General features: G+C 41.4%; 1 protein-coding gene across 2 annotated transcripts; it reads left to right on the forward strand.

Moving 5' to 3' along the window:
* Positions 1–4,508: 4,508 nt before the first annotated feature.
* Positions 4,509–19,858, forward strand: rfx7b (regulatory factor X7b). Of its 2 annotated transcripts, none has more exons than XM_080870476.1 (10): positions 4,509–4,931; positions 7,357–7,390; positions 9,230–9,314; positions 9,643–9,730; positions 9,821–9,943; positions 10,035–10,151; positions 11,980–12,064; positions 12,159–12,366; positions 13,235–13,530; positions 13,623–19,858. In XM_080870476.1, exons 1-10 carry the CDS (start codon positions 4,804–4,806, stop codon positions 17,001–17,003), a joined length of 4,545 nt encoding a protein of 1,514 aa, XP_080726602.1. In that variant the 5' UTR covers positions 4,509–4,803; the 3' UTR covers positions 17,004–19,858. The 2 variants fall into 2 exon arrangements, with proteins under 2 accessions (XP_080726602.1, XP_080726603.1); XM_080870477.1 differs by having other exon boundaries at positions 9,691–9,730.
* The last annotated feature ends 1,512 nt before the right edge of the window (positions 19,859–21,370 follow it).

The raw sequence follows: 21,370 nt of genomic DNA on the forward strand, positions 1-21,370 counted from the left end.
ATACGTGTAAGTTTTTAGTGTGGTGTGAAATGGCCACCAAAATGCCACTTTGAGGAGATCATTGAGCAAAACTTAACATTTGGAGGAATGAGCAAGGGCAAAGACTGCAGAGATGAGGGCTTCTATCCCAAATCAGAAGTGACAGGAGATTGACAGTAAAATAAATCAGTCCAGAGTAGCCAGCAACCAAAGGTCAAAAATAGAGTGAGAAAACATTGACTAACAAGGAAACAACGTTTTCTTGAAATTCAGATAAAGAGCCACCGTTCTACACCCCCGGTGTTGTTAACAAGTTAGAGATGACAACATTTGATGGATGTGTGTGATAGCAATGGAAAGATGGGGTAAATTTTCCAGAATATCTAGGCCAGTAATACATTTTGTTCATACTCTTGTAGGTTTTAGGGTACAACCAAGTTATAAACATCTTATTTCCAGTAACACATGGGAATATTGACTTTTTTTTTCAAGTTTGGTTTGTACTGAATCAGCAGTGGATCGAGTTTTATCCTTATGACAAACAAAATTCTTTACATTTCACACACACACAAAACTTCAACATTTGTGCCACGTGTGTGCTTTCTATGGGACAGCTTATTATACATAATATTGCCTCATGAGCTCTCTAAACCACTGCAGCAGTAGTGAGCCAATAGTGGCCCGCTATCCAAACCTGGCCCTATTTCAGTAACATTTGGCCGCTCAAGATGTTTCCATAATTTCTCATTAATCAGCGGGTAACACTGTAAATACAAGGCTACGTAAATCTCAGCAAATATGACCTTATGACATCTAATAATAGGCAGTAATCTAAATCTCAGATGCAAAATAGGTGGCAGGACTTTCCATGAACAGCAACTGAAACAGCCATTTACCAAAACAGTATTATATAACTTGCAGTAGGTGCTCCGCGAGCCCAAATGCATTAATGGGACAATGTAATAATCCTAAAACTAAAGTGAATTACATGAAATATGATGATTTAAAAAAGATGAATTCTAATACCAAATAAAACATCAATAACATACATACAGTAGATGTCTGCATGTTCAAAACTACCTGAACACAAACACTTTTTTTTAAATTGAGGAACTGGCCTGGATTCCTGACACCTGCACAACATAATCATGATGAGGCTACCACAGGGTTATAGAAACACCTACACACAATTTTTCTTCAGTGATAAAATGAAAGCAACCGTCTCTGAAGGGTAACAGAGGTTTAAGCGCACACTGACCAAACACAGTCTTTGTAAAGCTCCTAAATGAAAACAACACAATAAAAGCATCCAACAAATAAAAGTGTATTTGGATACTTTTTCTATCACTTATAATAGAACAATAGTTTATATAGCGACAAATAAATATGAAATAGTAGATTAGGGAGTAAAACCCCATGTTTTTATATCCAAACCAAACTGAATTAATCTCAGGAAAAATCATGAAGAAAGTCCATACTGGAAAAAGCATTTAGAAGCTTTTCCTACCACATGCATGCTTTTTATAATTACTGGGGATATCTGTGAGAGTGCATTTTATACACATCATCAAATATAATGCAGCTACTGTACATTTAGAAGAAAAATTAAAAGACAACGTCAGAGGCGTCTCAACTCAGGCTTTGACACCAACTTCCTTCCTATGATAAGAGCGGCATGTAATGTGCATCAGTACACATTATTTCCTGTGATACAATACAATCCATTTTTTATTGTAATGTAATGTGTGGCTTTATTTTGAACACGTTAAAAATAACGCAACAACAATAAAAAACACAAACAAAACACAAGAAAAAATAATAATTATAATAAATAGCTTAACATGTTCCAAACAAGGAGCAGGAAGAAGCATAAGCTTATTTTTTCCACTATTTATTAACAAATAATTATCACTTTTCCTTCTTGTTCTATTACGTCATAAATCCTTTATTATAATTTGTTACATGTATTTGGTTTTATAATCCCAGTAACAGGCCCAGTATTGCATATTCACAGATACACATGCACACACACATATAGACTAAATAGTCTGTGAGAACACCTGATCAAAGCCCCATTTCATCCCATACCGTGCAAAACACATGTTTTAGTGGTGCTTTTTAGACTTTAGCCCTTTTGACATGTACAGATACATGTTTTAAATTTAACTCCCCAAATTGTATCCTCTGTCTCTTTCAGAATATCACTTTAGAATATTCCCAGGAAGCAGTTTGTGTCCTTGTTTCTTTATATATAATTTGTGCAGTGTGTAAAAATCAACCAGACCCTTGAGTTTTACTATTTCTTAATTATAGGAATAGAAAATGAATTGAGTGCTCTTGCCGTGCTTTTCACAAGGAACTAGTTGCAGGAATCATTCACTCACAAATACTATTTCGTCCCATTTTGCAACACAAGCTAAAATGAGAATAACCCGTCTAGCTGAACCTGAGTTTAATTTCTATGCCAGTTCTCTGCTATTCACTGCAGGCACACTAAACTCTGTAACATTCAACTAAAGAAGCCATGCACTGGATTGTCAGTAACGTTAATATCTCCACACCTGGATGTCTAACCTGGGCCTCTGACTCATAAGGTCACTCACACTGAGAAAAAATAAAGGCTTAGTCACTGCAAAGGCAAACAGAGAAGCTGTTACACACAGTCCTGTGGACATTAAACAAACATGTGGACAAACACAGCTGGGGCAGAGCAGCATGAAGTCCTGCAGAAGTAGCAGAAATCGAGCAGCACCGTTGGTACTATTTCCTCTTCTTCCTGTTATTCTTGTCTTCGGAGCCATGAGGTCACTCCAGTCACTGTGTACTTGCTCATACGTGCCCACCCACCCATGTGTGTCTGTTGCTTTCTTGTAGAGTATTGGAGTAACATTACCAGTTTCCATCAACAGATGGCAGCATAAAATAAGTCATGAATAAGCATTTATTTAGGTCTTGTTTTTCTTGCTCTGGTTACTTCATTCTTTTGAATTTTCACATGCATTTTTCCCTTATAGGAGCTCTATAAACCACTGCTGATCACGCGTTGGTTAAAACAGGTTATTACCACTGAATTAATTTGCCACGTGGAAATATCTCATTTATGGCAGATGTAGCATAAGTAAACGTTATATTTAGATCTGGTGCCGATGGTCTCGATTAGTGTCATGCTCTTGGGCTATTTTTTTCCTGCCGACTGTGTCTCAGATTTCAGCCGAAGTAGGAAAAAAATAGCAAGCTGCTCAATGAGCAAAGACAATCTTGGAGCGACCTGTCTGTGACACCTCTTTGGTGTATCAGCGTTTCCTCGTCTATCGTCTCTTTCGATCACCGTTTTATTCAAGTGCGTCGGTAGATACTGAGATCAATATATTTGTTTATAAATGCTTGGTTTACATGGCAAAGTGATATTATCCTGGCTGTTTACCCGTCATTGTCACTATCTGATCAACCAGCTTCCTGCAGCAGCCCCCTGCAGGTGCATGTGGGAACTACAGCGCGTCAAGTGAGACGCTATGAGACCCTGAAGTCCCGCTGATGACTTTTCAAATAAAAGCCTCCTGGAATTTTTCAAATTTCAAAGGCAGATGTTGGGATAATGGTGTGTCATGTTTAAATCAATTACTACGTGCACTGTTACTTGAAACTAAGTTTCTAAGTTTATCAGGCAGATAGAATTGAGCAGACCCACCCTATATTTGCTTCATTGCTTAGTTTATACATAAGGCTGAAGAAAATTTAAGGCAAGAATTATTTTTTTTGTTTAACATAATTTGATTAATAATGTCTTTCTTATTAACAACAGGGACATTTTTCAGCTGCCTGTTCAATTCTTTGGTCTGCAGTGGAAGATAATAAAGTATAATAATAATTTTAAAAAACCACATCACAGACATTTAGATAACAGCTGTGCCCAGCTATCATTCATTAAAATATTTCTTCTTCTTCTTCTTCTTCATTCAACGGCTCCCTTTAGTGATCACTACAGCAGATCATCTGCCTCTATCTCACCCTATCCTTAGCATCCTCATCTGTCACTCCAAAGATGCAGATTAGAAAAGGTAAGTAAATTTAAATGTATATAATATAATGGATACGCATAAGGGTAAAATGGATGGCTCTACGGGGCAATGTCAGTGGCGTCCTAGATTCACTATTCAAATCAATTAACAATTAAAATGTAATTAAATGCAGGTTTCTCAAGTACTTCAAGTGCAGAAACTGTGGATTTTACACACTGTGGTGTGTATTAGCAGTTCCTAAACTTATTCTAGCAGCCAAAACAAGTTTATGCTTCCTACCTGGTGTGTGTTATGACTTTTAAGAGAATTCATCACCGATTTAATAAGTTCACACACACACACACACACACACACACACACACACACACACACACACACACACACACACACACACACACACACACACACACACACACACACATATGAGTGAACTTTCGACATGGCAAACATCGGGATTTTATTTTCACCCTAAAAAAAACCTCTCTACTTCCGGTCTGGCGCTGCAGCTCGCGTGCGTCTTGACGCAGGCAGCTCCGTCTGTAGCTGCTGCTGGCTGCTGCAGGCGTGCAATTTGCGGCAGCGGAGATAACCCTGCGATATGCCTTTTGTATTCCCGGGTGTTTTTTGGGGGGTTTTGTTTTGTGCTTCACGAGGGTCAGATCACAGTGTTTGTAGCCATGCTCTGTGGTGGATTCAGCGGGCTGTCCTAGCTGACTGAGCCGCTCCAGCAGCGGTGGGTCCGGTGCAGTGCACAGCCGGGGATGAGGCCTACTTGTTAAAGCTCCCCCACCACCCCTCCATCGTGATGGCTGATGATCAACAACAACCTGGTCAGAAGCCTGCCTCGGGATTAGGCTCTCTTCCAGCGCTGGTGCCAGGACTCCAGGGGCCCGAGGCTAACGCGTTACAGTTCAAAATAAAGAATTCAATTTGGTAAGGATGGAAGCGATCCACAAGCGGCCACAATGTCCTTTTCGCTAGCCGTAGCCTTGTAATTAGCGTATCTGACTGTGGAGTGGCAAGGAGGCAGTGTGCTGCACAAAAAGCTGCCCGAAAAACAACACGGCTGCTGCCGTGCTAGGCGTAAATATTTCAGAGAAACACAACGGCACCGAACCGCGCCGCTCCGTCTGGTTCCTGTTTGTGCGCTAACGACACGGTAACGTCGGGTTACCTACAACAGGGGTAGCTATGGTCATTAGCATCGAGCCATAGGAGGCCATGTTATAATAGATGACACCGACTCCACCGGCGGTGCTGATGCTCGGGATGACAGGTGTCAAAGCAGGCAGCTCCACACGTCCAGCCTCGCTCTGATTTAATGCTCCTAATGAGAGGGCTGCATCATTTGGGGGAATAACGTGTGTTTATAAATAGAAATGCTCCTTCTGAAAAACCAGTACGTTATTTTGTGCACTGTGGCTTTGGATATTACTCACCAGTTTCTGTCCCTCCTCCCTCCCTTACCTCATCATTACTCTACAGCAAATTAAGTTTATGTTAAATACAAGGGGGAAAAAGAGATCAATGGCCACACGGGCTCATTTCCAGCAGAAAGCAATTAAAAAAAAAAAAGGAAGCCAAAGATGTAAACAGCATCTGTGCGTAGATAAGAGTCAGAAGCGCGTGAGGGATAAAGTAAAGATCACTCATGAAGACCACAAGGAAAAAGAAGCACGTCGCAAATTTAAAAGCACTGGGATTAAGATTAACCAGATGCACGTTTGCTGCTATTATCGTGTCTGCTCAGATGATATGTCATACTACACTGAGGCTTTAATTAAAAAAAAATAAAAGGTTAAGTTGAAGTAGTCATTACACACACAATAACCAGCAGTGACAAGCTGCAAACGTGCTTTCTGGTGTGTTTAGTTTTCTGGGGTTTCATATGAAAAGGTGAAACTTTTCATTTACATAAATATTCAGCTCATCTTCCTTTGATACACCTGCTTTGATTAGCCTTGTGATATTTCTAGTGATGAGTCTCTTTTAACTGAAACCGGCCACCGTGTTATTTGCGTCGGCATCATGGTATGGACGAGCACGTGCTGTATAAAATGTGATTAGTGAAGGCCTAATTTTACACGTTGTTGCACACGCTACGGAGACTTCAGCAATGTTAATCGCATCGGAATTTTCCCTGTTATTATGAGTCCGGTATGGCATGGAAGCATTACTGTGTAGTAACACCAGACTCAAAATATGCTGCTTTTTTTTTAATTGCAAAAAAACAAACAAACAAAAAAACAGTCGGCATCTGCTCGTGATAACCCTAAAATGATGATAAAATGTCACCAAGCGTTTTGCTGAGAGTAGCAAGTAAATGAAGACACCTGTGGCAGATTCACATTGGTTGGGTGTGATTCAAAAACCCACATTGCGATCTCCATAGATGTTTAAATCTGGCCGTGAGGCATAAAAAGTTAGTGGGTTCCAGCCAAGTTGGAAATTAACAAGAATTTTTCCTAAAATTTGGTCATTCAGAAAAATTCTGTGATGGTCTAAGAAGAGCTTTGGTCGGGAGAGTGACCAAGAGATACAGGCACTAGTTGTTACTCACAGTCTGGCTAACATCAGCCGTACAGTAAGGCACTGGTGCTGATATATTGGATGCCAGCTTTCTGCAGCGTGGAGACACGATGCAAAAAACTTACACAGACGATATTTCAGCATGATAGTGACCCGAAGCATACAGAAGACAACACCACCAAAACCTGGAACTCAGTCCCTTACTTAAGCGGTCTCCAACCTTTTTTGCTCCACGGACCGGTTTATGTCCAACAACATTTTCACGGATCGGCCTTTAAGGTGTCGCGGATAAATACAACAAAATAAAACCAGTACCGGTACCAGAGGAAGAAGATTTATTCATAACACATGGGAAAAGACCCAGGGAAACCAGGGTAACGATAAAAAAAATAATGCTAAGAACTGATAAAGCCTCTGAAAACCATACATTTCACAGCTGAGCCTCAACTCTCGCGGCCCGGTACCAAACGACTCACGGACCGGTACCGGTCTGTGGACCGGGGCTTGGGGACCGCTGCCTTAGTTCATCTTGAGAGAGCGACCTAGAGAGAATCTGCCAGACAGAGGACTCAAAATGTCTTTTTTTTTTACAGATTTAATATATTCATAAATCTCCTAAAACATGTTCTCACTTTATCAAAGATGCTCTCAAAGTATATCAGCGAATGATAAAATATGTCGTATTGAACGACGTACAAAAATAATGTAACCCGGAAGGGAGATTTTTTTCTTTTATTTGCTGAAATGTTGACAAAATCTTGCATGCATCCATGACATTTTATTTCTTATTTATTCACTTTCTTAAATTTTTATCTCTTTCTCATTGTAGCAAATCTGTACAATCAAAAGTGGACAGCATATTGGTGAGTATCAGTAAATACTGCTTAATCTGCAATCCCCTCATTATCAGAGTCATGTGTTAATGTTTGTTGTTGCGTTCGGAGAACAGTTGTGCAATGAATGTTTCATTAAATCATATAAATGATTAAATATGTTTCATGCTTGATGAAGCAGAGTAGACAAAGCCAACCCCACAAAGCTTCAATTTGATTAACTAATATTTACATGCAGAAATCTTAACGCTATATTGTGTTTTTTCTTTCTTTTTTTTTAGTAACACATGTAAACACATTAAATGTTATGTTCATGAATGCCTTTTTTTTGCACTGTGCGAAGCAAATGACAAAAGTGTTTCCAATGTTTATATAAATATATGAAGATTTTTGTATTTTGGTTTCAGCTGGTTATTCATGCACAGTTTTAGATTATTCTCAAACTGCTGCGTCTCCCTCTGTCTCGCCGCCTATGCAGCTGCAAAGAAGTGTCAGTGACATCAAAGCGACGTGATAAAGCTTTTGTCTATTTTTTGTCGTCAGTAAAGCAGACAGAGCCTGGATTTTAATTTCAACACCTCTGTCTGGTGTTAGGCAGATGTTTTTGTTTTCGCTGTTTTTTGGGCTTTATTCCATTTTTGTCTCGATTTTTAAAAAAAATCCATTCTTTGACTCCTCTGATGCTTCCACATAAAACAGTAAATAAACATCTAAAAGGGCGGCTTTTTCAAAACGCACTGAGATGTGGTTATATTAATAACTTTGTTTGATAGAGCTACTATCGGCATATCATTATGTGCACAGAATTTCTATGTCAAAGGTACCAAATTGTATATTCTGTTATTAATAAGATAGTAATAAGATACATATATGATATTGTCATTTTAGAATCAGATAAAATGTATATGTTTGTTTTTTTTATGTCTGTGACAAATGTTTGCCACTAACATCCACTGTTGTCATGCAAAAATGGTAAAACGAGATGCCTTAAACTATGTAGAAAAATTTATTGAACAGGTGACACATTGAAGTGGTTTTTTTTCCTGCAGAGTGAGATTTTTTGGGAGGGCTGTGCACAATCAGACCTCAAAGATTAGTGGCAGTCTGTTTTGCCTTGCATTTGTTTTCTGACCTTTTTGATTAGCAAATTTTATGCTTGAGTAAATGAAGCTCAGATTAATAACACTTAGTAGAAGCAAAGTTTTATTCCAGTGTTGTTTTGTTGTAGTTTTTTCTTTGGCTCTGGCTAAAATCTCTTTGCCGGTTGCCAAAAATTTCTCTATGCAGTAAAACCCTTGTGTAACTTTAGAGAGAATAGCACTGAGAGAAATTTCCACCAGTATAATCTGCATTTGCAGTTGTTTTTGATGCAAGTCTTTTAAGAAATACATAGGCGTGGTGTGATTTTGATCATCAGATCAGACTTAAAAACCAAAAAGAAGTTCAGGAAGTTTAAAAAGGGAAGAGTTAGGTTCCAGCCAGTGGCCAGCAGGTCAGGACTGTGTATGTAATTCACTCAGGGCTTGCAGCAGTGATGTGTAGTAAATAGCGTCTTCGTTCACTGCTTATTGGCTGACAGCTCTCACCTCGTTCATTTAAGTATTGGTTCCCCTAGCAACAAAGAGGCAAATACAAAAGGAAGAGGTGAGATGAATCCATTCTTAGAAACCAGATGAAAAGCACTTAAGTTGGGATCAATAATAAAATTTTTTGCATACAATTGTAATTCCAGAGTCCGTGTTTGTTTGAGTTGAATTATGAACCAGATTTTAAACCATCAGCCTGACCACAGCCTTCGTCAGCACGTGTGTTAAACTCTTCAGACATATTCATTTTTTTCTCCTCTCTGTGATGTTTTTATTTTTACAGCAAGATGTTGAGAAGTTTACAGACATCGAAAAGCTCTACCTCTACCTTAAGTTGCCTTCTGGTCCCAGCAGTGGCAATGATAAAAGGTATGTCACAGGCGAGCACTTAAACTAAGTTTTCCACTTTGCTCTCTGGCTTTTTTTTTCCCTCTCTCACACACACACACACAGACGCACACACAAATACATGCTTTGTTGTGGCTCTCATTACATTATCGGCACTGTCTCATTGCTTGTCAAAAATCCACTGGCTGCTACACAGACACAGGTTAGGCTGATAGACGCTAGAGGGGCATCGAATTTGAATTTAAGTCACTGTTGAGGGTTTTTTCTTTTTCTTCAACATTTCAGCTGTATGATTGAACCACTGAAATCTGTAGACTTTTGCTATACCTAGCTGTCTGTGTTTCATTTGTTTCCCCATATCTATTCATCACCCCAACCCCCAAATTCTGCCCATTTGGACTGAGAATGAGAGGGGGTCCTCCACTCCTGGATTATGGTATTAAAGTTTCTGTATTAACAAGAAATGATGCACCGCAGTCGAGGGTACTGCCTCACCAAATGTCTTTTTCTTATGCACCACTTTCAGTGATCAGAGTTCCATGTCGTCAAGCCGTACTCAACAGATGTATGCATTCAACTGGATACGCAATCACCTAGAAGAGCACCCAGAGACTTCCCTCCCAAAGCAAGAGGTGTATGATGAATACAAGTAAGTGGATAACCTTGCAGAAGACGTGCGATCTGCTCTCAGACAGTTATAGTTTCGTCATAATCTCATGTGGGTTCTCTTCTCCTACAAGGAGCTATTGTGACAATCTCGGCTACAATCCACTGAGTGCAGCAGACTTTGGAAAGATCATGAAGAATGTCTTTCCTAACATGAAGGCACGTCGTCTGGGAATGAGAGGGAAATCCAAATATCCTTAAACAAAGTGTTACCCTGGTTGTATTTCTTTCTTTTTTTCTTTCTTCGTTTTTTTTTTTTTTTTCAACATGAGTGATTCTTTTAGGTGATTGCAGTTGTGTGCAGTTGGGCTTGTATGGATGATGAGCAGGCAGATCATTAATGTTTGCTTGCAGAGATCTTAGGCAATTCATCTCAACATGATACTACTAGCTGGGCTTAAAATAAGCTTTTTATAAATATATTAAAACCTCAAAATTCCACAGAGGATAGAGTCAAGAGAGGAGTTGCGCCATTAGTTATCATTGCTTGGCTTCTGTGAATTTAAGTTCCAGAGTGCATGTAAGTTAGTTTGCCATTTATTTGCTACGGTCCCTTTTTTATGGACAGGCTTACCTGAGCTCAGACCCTATGGCCAGACAACATAAGGGGATTACAAAGCTTCAGGGGGAAAAAATTCAAGGGAAAAAAGTAAAGTTCTCGGCTTTACATGCCAAGAAAGACTCAAACTGGGTGTTTGTCACGCCCAGTTTGAGTTTTTTTTCATGTTCTCATGCTGCCCCAAAAGAGGAAGCTTCAAAGCTGCTCCGTTATTTATTAATAAAATAAAAAAAGAAAGAAAAAAGTTAAACAGTCTTGAGGCATCTGTCTTTATATTTTGCTAGGAAAATGGGAAATAGGCGCAAGGATTTACTGAAACATGCAAACATAAATGTCAATACAGTAGACAAGGCAACACAGAGTTAGTACAATTCTAAAAAGCTTCTAAGTCAATATTTGGTGTGAAAACCTTTATTCTTCAAAATACCTGAACTCTCCTAGTGTGCTTTCACACCTGCGGTGTTTAGCCAGTTTTTAGTTTAGCCAAAATAGTTTTCAATCTTGGTGTGGTTTGCTTGTGCACGTGTGAACATGGTCGGGGGTCTCAGTCCACTTCCAAGCGAGCGGTTCATTTATGGTGTGAACGTGATCCGAGCCAACTAGCAGGTGCATGCAACAAGTTTGAGCTGAACATCTTCTCTTGAATTCTGGGATGCAGCATGGTAACCTAGATGTGCAGAGTGCATAAGTAGTCAGTATGGGCTAGCAGCTAGCTGTAAAGTGAATGTAAATTCTCCATGTTATCTCTATAAGGCCAAAACACAGCACCTTCTTCTTGTATTTGCTTGTGTTGCTCACACACCAGACGCGTCTGAGCAGTAAGCAGACTAAATGTTCTCATGTGGTTTGTGGTGATGCATTTTGGTTCACTTGGAGTTTGCTTGGAGTCTTTGCTGTGTGAAAAGAAACCAAACCAAGGGAAAAGATACAAGTTTGTGAACTCAAAAAGAGTCCAGTGCCCTCAGATATTTTTAAAGACACACTGCACACCACGCTGGGAAGCCACGTTTTCAACTATTATCTCTTTGGGAATCAGCTTGTTAGTGTAAAAATATTTTTTGCCTGTTAAACTGTGTTAACACTTGCTCATCCATTGAACTAAGTGCCTTTTTAGTGCTTGAATGATTCATAGTTTAGTGTGAAGTGGCTTAAGAAATTAAACAACATTCCCCTGAAAATGGTAAAAAAAAAGAAAAAACCGCAAATATCCAGAGAAAAGCTTTGAAATACCTTCATAAAGCCTGGAGAACTATTTTGTCAAAATTCCAAGAGAGTCTGGCTACAGAAGTAGAAAGGTAGTAGCAGGGAATCCTTGGCTCACAGATGAAAGGCTGATGACTGACCTTAGATGGTGTCATATTTTTAGGGCAGAATTTCAAAAAAACGTACAAATATCGGCATGTTATAATCATTTAGGTTTGCACAGTCTTCATGCTTTAGAAACCTTAACTCCTTCGCACATACTGTTATAGCGGGTTAAGGAAGAAAGCTTTTGTTCACATGCCATCCCTACCCAACCTGGACCTTCAGAAGTCTGGTGATGGGGTAAGATTGCCTGCAAAAAAACCCGATCCATATAGTTAGACTTGAAAAATTTGTTCGACGCTCACCTCCCTGCTGCTCTGCTCTGTCTCACTAGTGTGAACTGATGGAGCCAACGGGCCAGTCTCCGAGTGCTGAAGATGAAATGAGGTCTGCAGCTTGTGGATTAGTGTGTGAGTGGGCTCAAAAGGTCCTGAGCCGTCAGTTTGACAACGTGGAGGACCTGGCTCGTTTTCTGCTTAATAGCCACTACATCGGTACTAAGTCCATGGCTGCACTCACTGTTATGACCGGAACACCCACAGGTAAAGGTGTCCTATTGATCTGTTGGCGTGTTTGTTTCATTGTTGTCTCGTGTGCATGTAAGTTTGAAGTTCATTGGGCACTGTAGTACATCTTAAACATTGTGTTTTTTCACTTGAGATATACAAGCTCGGAAGGCATCACCGTCTGTCAAAAAATATAATTTGCTGTTTGTTATTCTTTCTTTACATATTTCCATCTCACTGATTCAAGAGTGTTTTCTAAGTGTGATCCTAATTTTTTGAGCCCAGCCTTTCATGCAAATCAAAAGTCCTGTTTCAGAAATGACCGTCAGTCACAAATTGCAAATAAATGTGCGGCTTCTGCCACGCTGATGCTTGAACTGCAAGCGACAAAGCAGAAATACCAAAATGAAAAAACTGACTTCATGTTTAAAGTGAAGCTACATGCATAATGCAAATCTTTCTAAAACTAACCTGTCACTTAAAATCGTGATTGCACATACTCGAGCAGTGCACCAAGTTATTGTCCAACAATCGGTTTTAGCCAGCATTGGCCAGTATCAGTCTTGTTAACCAGTATTGGCATATCTGCACAAGAGAGTGTATTTACTGATGTTAGCTGATGTTTATGCAAAGCACTTCGACTTGAAGTAATTCACACCAATCAGTAGCCCTCTTGACACCTATCAAGGCCTTATTTAGGTAGTTATTTTTTAAGCATTATCTAAATTAACCGTCCCCATGATGTCTGTGTGCTGTAAAATGTTTGTTAGGCTACACACAGTACATGTTTGTTGAATTTTAACTATCCAGAACTGCAGACAGCTCATGCCTCAGCAGAGATGTTTGACAAGACAAGAACACCACCAACGATCTACCGCTCTTTTCCTCTCGTATGTCTTGATAGGAATGAAGACACCAACTCCAGCTTCTGCGTTTGTGCCGACAGCGGAGTGTAACTCATTCCAGCCCCAGGTGAAGACCCTGCCCTCGCCTTCTGTTGATGCAAAGCAGCAACTGCAACGCAAGATCCAGAAGAAGCAGCAGGAGCAGAAGCTTCACTCACCCTTGCCCACTGAGACCCAGGTCAAGAGAACAGAGGCCAGTACCCCGGGCCCCACGATCCCCTGTGGCAGCCCTGCTCTGCTTTCCCCTCAGCCTACCATAGGCATTGTAGTAGCAGCTGTCCCTAGCCCAGTGACGGTACGTGACTGAGTTTTTTATTTAATTATTATCTGACAAGTTGTTGATCATTTTGCTTAAAATGTGCTGTTATGTTCTCATTGTTTTCCCAGGTACAGAGAAGCAGGCAGTTGATGACCTCACCCAGTCCCGTAGGGACAGCCGAAGGAAAAGTGTTGCCTGTGAACTTTCAAGTGGTCACTCAGTCTCTCAAACAGTCCCCCAAAACTTCTCAGAATATCTCAGCTAGTCCTGTAGGTGACCGGCTGGCGCGACACAGTACACGGTACGCCCAGATCCTGCCTAAGCCCTCTGCCACCAGTGCCATCACGCTGCGTTCACCCCCCACGTTGCTCATCACCAACAGCCCAATAAAAACTGTGATGCCCACTCCCCATGTCAGCTCAGTGAACGTGGTGAAGATGACAGCCATCGCTCTCGCTCCCAGCAGCAGCAGTAGTAGTAACAGCAGCAGCACTTCTGTGCGACCAGCCTCAGCTGGCGTGAGCACCACCGCTGCTTTGGATGAATCCCAGCAGTTACAAAGTGGGAGTTCTGCTGCCCCCCAGTCTCCTGCAGTCAGACTTAGTGCTCCTGCCTCTACTCCCATGCCCTCTGCTGACGCCAAAGTGGTGTCTGAAGCCGGAAATGACAATAACTCTGCCTCTGGCATGGAGAAAACTGCTGTAGGAGCCAAAGAGGAGAGAGTGGCAAAGTTCAGGGCTGCTAGTGAGCCAAGTTTCCTTGTTAAATGTTCTCCAGGAACAGACAAAGGGGCGAGGATAAAAAATGACTCCACATCTCCTCCTACTTCTGTAGCTGCAGCTGGGACTCAGGACAGCAATAACAGTAACTGCCATGACAGTACTTTGTACTTGACTGTTGATAATCAGAACTCCAGTGTCAACACATCATCTAGTGGCTCCTCTGCTGTTACCTCAACATCAAAGGATCCCTGCGCAGACGCCAAGAGCCCCAGGAAGCGCACAGGCGGGGAATCCCATGCAATTCCAGTGAAAAGGGTGTTTATATCCCAGCAGCCGCTGGCTCTAGTTGACAATCCCAAACCCGGAGTCAGCGCTGCAGTGAAGAGGATCCCCAGACCAGGAACCCCTGCTAGACCAGAGAGTGCCCCCTGCAAAGTGAAACACACTTCTATAGGGCCCACACAGATCCTCGCACTCTCTGACTCACCCATCACACACACTGAGAGCACCCAGACTGTTGTCAAACACCAAGACCTGGTGGTGAAACACGAAGACCCTTCTGTCAGCCCCGATACCAGCACTGGGGCGGCGGGAAATAACACGACCGATCAGGCGCTGCTGCAGCAGATCACTGGGGATCCTTGTGCCATACAAGCCAACTCAGGACCACACGAAGCCTCTGTGATGAGTGAGTTAAAGAGCACAATATGGGAGGAGGGGCACCTTGATGAGCTTCGCAAGCAGGCGTTTGCCCAGCAGATACCAGCAGAACACAAACAAGCCCCTGCTGACCAACTTTCCATTATAGCCCAACCCTCTGAAGCCTCGGGCCAGCTCACCCTCACACAGGAAATGGTTGATTTTGCAGGTTCTCAGACCAACATGGACTATTTCCCATTCAATGATGATGACATGACCCAAGACAGCATTGTGGAGGAGCTAGTCCAAATGGAGGAGCAGATGAAGTTGAAGGGTCTGTTCGGTAACTGTGTGGACGTTACCCTGCAAGGTCAGTCAGCCAGCAGTCAAGGCTCTATCCTCAGCACTCACCAGGCCACTACTACCTTCTACCCGTCTGCCCACAGCAGTACCACTCCAGTCCAAACCCCCACGCCGACACCAACCCCGACACCCACCCCTACCTCTGAAATGACGCTCGCTCACAGCCTGACGAGGGAGAGCCCGTGCTCCCGTATGGCTCCCATAACCCCTGTGGATGGAGCCATGGGTCGTCACACCCCTATCAGCACACCACTGTCCAACTGCAGCAGCAGCGTCCCCCCGAGCCCCGTGGAGTGCAGGAACCCTTTTGCTTTTACTCCCATTAACTCGAGCATTACAGGTTACCACGACGCCAGTATTGTCTCCAGCAGCCCTGTCAAGCCCATGCAAAGGCCCATGGCAACCCACCCTGACAAGGCCAAGCTGGAGTGGATCAACAACCGCTACAACAGCAACTCTTCAGGTCCTTTGTCGAACCATAGCATTGGCATTTTGCCCAGCTACCAAGACCTGGTGGACGATCAGTTTCGTAAGCCACATGCATTTGCAATTCCTGGCCAGTCATTTCAATCTCAGTCAAGACAGGATGCTGCCCACTTTGGCCGTTTGACCCCGATCTCTCCAGTTCAGCAGCAGCCGCAGCTGCAGCAGCAGCAACAACAACAGCCGCAGCAGCAACAACAGCAGCAAATTGTAACAACTCCTACAAAACAAGAGAGTTTTGCTGTGCCGGCACCGTTAGATAGCAAGGCCTCATCCTCGTCTGCATCTAGTACTTTCCGTTGCCGCAGTGTTAGCCCAGCAGTGCGCCAGAGAAACTTCAGTGGCAACACTGGCCCCGCGACCACCACCACAAGTACCACCACGACAACGCGCGCTGTGGTTTCACCTTTTAACTCCCCCATCACCTCCGAGGTTCTCAGCATCCTGTCGAACAGCCAGACCGTCACCTCTGTCCACAGCATGGTCCAGCGTAGCCAGTCTGTACCTCTGAACATCATGATGCAGAGTGAGATGCTGCCCGTGCAGGGTCAGAGCAACACGGCCAAAATCACGAATGTTCTCCTCAGCAAAATGGAAGCGGACGGGGATGATTCTGTCCGCGGTCTAGGCATAAACAACCTCCCCTCTAACTACACGGCCCGTATGAACCTCACACAGATCCTGGAGACCACGCCTGGCTTTGCTGCAGGGACTGCTCATCAGACTCAGCTGCCCGTCAGCTCCAGTCCTGCTGCCTTTGAGCTCCAGCAGCACGGCTACCTCACCACCGGAAGTGGAGAACAGGGAGGTTTCTCTACTGGGGACAGCCAAGCACAAGTGGGCTCTGGTGAACAAGACCAGCAACAGCAGCAGCTGCAGGAGAATCCAGTGCAAACACAGCCACAGCTGCTCCTCCAGAGCACACAGCAGCAGGAGGTGGAGGATGAACAGCAACAGCTGGATTTCAACAACACTGTCAAGGACTTGCTGGGGGATGATGGCCTCAACCCCAGTTCCCAGTTGGTAGGTCAGGTAGCTTCGGAGCTCAACGCCGTGGCGTCCGACTTCTCAAACGACATCAGACTGACCTCAGATCTGTCCAGTAGCATCACTGACCTTAACACGTTGGACACCAACTTACTGTTTGATCCCAATCAACAGCAGGAACAATATGAAGACTCAACACTGGAAGAACTGAAGAACGACCCGCTTTTTCAGCAGATATGCAGTGATACTGTGAACTCTGGTTTTGACTGGCTAGAAAGCAAAGACCAGCCTACTACAGTAGAGATGCTGGGTTAATGTTATCTTTTATTCTGTAAGACTTCTGTTCTCTGTTGTTTGGTTTTGTGCATATGTAGTAAATCTGTTTTTAAACTCTAGTTTGTTGGGATTTGTCTGGACTTTGCCATTTGTTCTGTTCAAAGTGCCAGGCGTACCAGAAAATCTCTCCTACACGCGATGTTTAATTGATCCCTTCCCCTTTTTTGGCATTTGTCACCCAGAGTTTCAGTGTCGAACCACTTTTCTCCCTCATCTGAGTTCTCTCAGTGGCCGCGTGCACTTACTTAAGAACGTTAGGAGAAGGGCAATCTTCAATAATGCAATATTTGTATTTGATGAACAATTAAGGAAGAGTGATGGGTAGGAAATTTGGCACAAGAGACTTCACCAAAAAAAACAACAACATATGCTTTTGCAGTTCAAATTCAACCAAATGGAGACGATATTGTAGTATATGCACATGTTAGTTGTAGTACATTTGCCTGCCATATCTGAATATTTAAAAGGGTAGCCTCTTAAGCTGCCGGGTGCTGAATTTATGACATGATCTTTATCATATACCAAATCAGTGGAAAAACTGATTCACATCTGAGCATTGTCCGAGAGTGAAATTTTCTTAAGCCTATACTTCTTGTACTGTTTATTATCTTATAAAGGGAGTAGATGAATCTGTAGTGAGAAGATGGGGATTCAGGCCACTTTGTGGACGATACATTGAAAGGAATCAACAACTGGCTGCCTTATTTCCAAAGTCCAAGGCCTTACGCCATCTTTAGAGAGACTGTATATAGTATAATGTTAAGATATCTTCAGAACCATCCAGAGCTTCATCATATCAAGGCAGCTGTTACTCTGATATTTTCAATACTACTTCTTATTGTTTTTGTTCTGCAGTGTTTCAGTATAGATATGTATTGTATAGGCTAACGACTACACTGTGTGTGCCCTTATCGTTAAAGAATTTAGAGGAATTTGATATGCCGTCATTTCACGATACCATGGCAGGTGCACTCACAGTCATGAGGTTGTTTTTATTTTAATGGGGGGTTTTGGCATGCTGTACGCCCAGCTTGGATAAGAATATCAATGGTATGGAGAAGGCTCATTTACAAGGGAGGATGGAGGCTGAAGTGTGTTCTGATGTCATCTTGAGATCAAGAGGAAATTACATTATTATGTTTGTGGAGATCCAGCCTTATGTCCATACCAAAGATGCTCTGTTTGAAAATCATAAGAGATTATTACACGTAGAAACACTCCTTGTAAACATTAACAACAACGGGGAGCGGGCAGCCTCAGAGATATAAAAGAGATCTATTGCATTCGCAGAAAAGGATGAAGTTAGATAAATCTTATGTACAGTATGTATATTTGTGAAATGGTCACTGTCCTATGTTTTATAGGTAACCATGGACCTGAAAGCATGTTGAAACCATCACTGCTAGCCAGGTAGGCTAAGTGATACAGTAGGATGCTTGCTTGAGTTTTTTGGCTATTGTCAATGTTGTATAAGTCATGTTTAAGCTCCATCTGTAAATAGGATAGATACATAGAGATTTGATGTATCAAGACACTATATTATGGCCATTATTCTAGCTAAGTATGTGCCATTTAAAAGAGGAAAAAAAAAAGCAGATTTATAGTCAGCAAGATACTGTATGTTGTGTGTTACATTTCTGGCTCAGTGTGTCGTAAAAGTAATGCTGTCTGGTCTCGCTTGCTGATTATGTTTTTTTTCATTAGTTTTATTTTTTTGTTCTATTCAAAGGTCTCTGCAGTTGCAGAAGTGATGTGTGCTTTGAGCAGGATCAATAGCATGGTATATTGAGAAAAAAAAAGTTGTGATACTGTTAGCTGGTTGCAAACATCTCTGTGACAGACATTGTGCTCAAAGTCTTTCAGCAGACACTGGAAAAAAAACAAATGAAAAAAAAGCGATTACTCACGTTTCAACAAACTTTGGAGGTTCACGTTATTGCACTAAATTTTTATGACACATGGCTTTGCCACATCTTTATGGACAAATGTAATGATGGATGCCCGCAAAAAAAAGAGAAAATGAAAAAAAAAACAAAAACAATTTTTTTACAACAAAACGAGTAAGGAAGTTTCAGTGAATTGTCAGAAAATGACTAATTGTCTTGTAGCAAAATGTGCATTAATCTCAGTGAGATACACATTTCTTACTCATTCTCTTACATGAGAATATAAAGCATTGAGGGGGGAAAAAAAGTTAAATAACCTTTTAAAACCTACATGCTCATTATGTTGATAAATGATTGTACGCACGCATGTGTGATTACTTCTGTTGTACGTTGTATTCTTGGTAACCACTGTCTTCTGTGATTTGGGCAGGTTCTGTTAACCAGACTGGCAGTGCTAGTTTCATGAGTTACATCATTTTCATTGTGTGCTGTTTACTAAGTTAATGTTCTTCTGTATGTTATGTTGACTGTTTTCTGACAATTTTTACATATTTTTTGTTTGTTTGTTTGTATTTTGTTTTTGCAAAATGCATTTTGTGAAGAGTATTTTACTTTAACATTTTCTCTTCATTTTTTTCTTTAACAATATGGCACTGATATTTGAATTTGAATGAAGGAAATGCACCTCTTTATGAGTTCCGAAGCTCCATCAAGCAGTGATTCTTTACCTTTGACTGACCCAGACCCAACTCTGTCAGACTATCTTGTCCATTTCTACCAGTAGAGAAAAAAAAAAAAAACCCTCCTCTGTGGTGTTGTCTGGTGTTTCGCTTAATGTACAGTAGCTTGTTAATATTGCAATCGCGTTGTTTCTTTTTTCAATGGAAAGTACTCACTGGTGAGATTTTTAAAGTGGTTTTAAAAGCCAATAAACTTTTTTAAAGAAGGTTTTTTTGTGCGCGCGTTTTAAGTGCTCATTCTTCTTCTTTCGCTTCAGTTCACGTTCAGTCATTTTATTGTTCTTACTGGGAAACTTGGTTTACAGGCATTCTCTCAAGAAATCCTCCACAAGGAAAAACAAAAACGATACACAACCACAAAACATAAATCCACATCCAAAATTCATTAAATGTAAATAATAATAAATAATCCTCCAGTTAAAATAAACTAAAATTTCTTGGGGAAAAACCCCACTGGTGTAAGGTAAGGTACAGATATCACACAAAATAACTGGCAGAAAATTCAAATTTTTTGAAGCTGAAGTCTTTTTTTAAACAAGAAATTAAATGTTACATTTGCATCTCAGTTTTAATTTGTATCATTTTTGCTACATGAACAAAGGACTTTTTGGTCCTAATACACCTAACTCGTGCTGTCCTGTACTTACAGCATGAAGGAAGCAGTTTAAATTCTCTGTGCAGGGTTGGGTCTGGCTTTCCACAACTGGGGGGACCTTTTGCAGCAGGTAGTGACGTCTGGGGGTGGGCTCATATTTGGTGACTATCCTCACATCTTTGTTCACATTTATACTGTCCTTGGTTCTAATATTTCCAAACCACATAATAATGAGAAATGTTAAAACCAATTCAACAACAAATAGTCAGCAGTTTTCTATATACAGGAAAAAACAGCAACTTCCTCAGTACAGGTGTAGATGGCTCTTCTTGGCCACTGCTTCCACACGCGCATCAAATAATTACATTATTATTATTAATCTAAGGGTCGCTATAGGCTTTGTCACACCTACCCTAGCCTTCTTTGACCAGTGTAGCCACATGTTTAAAACAATATAATCAGCAGATAAGATTTCAGATTATATATTTAAATCCCAACAACCATCTTGGCCTTATTTTTGTAATTGTTTTTTACAGTTTAAAAAAATGCCCCACAGCATGCCAAAACCAAGCAGAAATAAAGGAATTGGTTGCTTTACTAGTTAAAAAATTTCCAATTCCTGCTATTGTTTCTATATTTTTGGAAAGGAGACTAAGAAATAAAGCTTGTACAGTAAAGATTTTTCCAAATATACTAACACTGATGTTTATTTGTCTTTGATTAAACACCGACACATTTAATACTTTATCAGTCTGTTTTATGCAGACTTCAAACCTCTCCATCACCTTCTCGACCCAAGGTTAGAGGTCAGCAGCTCTTCAACTGACCTCTAAGGTCTGTAGGGGGGTTGGCGCCTCCTGGAAACAAGCTACAGCCAACCAGAGTCCAGCTCTTTGGCCCTCTGCTCTGCTTTCCCAGGGCCTCATGATATTCATCATATGTTAATAACCTTAACCCTATTGATCATGGCCAAACACCCTGACCTTTAGCCATACGGGGCCAGTGGTTACTTCAGCCAACATTTAGCAACATGAGTCAACAGATTTCACAAGGAAAAAAAATGCAGTGGTTGTTTTTGATAGGCTAGAACATGAAAATAAAGAATCTACAGTTAAACATACTGGG

The sequence above is a fragment of the Rhamphochromis sp. 'chilingali' genome (genome assembly GCF_963969265.1).
Source record: "Rhamphochromis sp. 'chilingali' genome assembly, chromosome: 2".
Taxonomy (NCBI): domain Eukaryota; kingdom Metazoa; phylum Chordata; class Actinopteri; order Cichliformes; family Cichlidae; genus Rhamphochromis; species Rhamphochromis sp. 'chilingali'.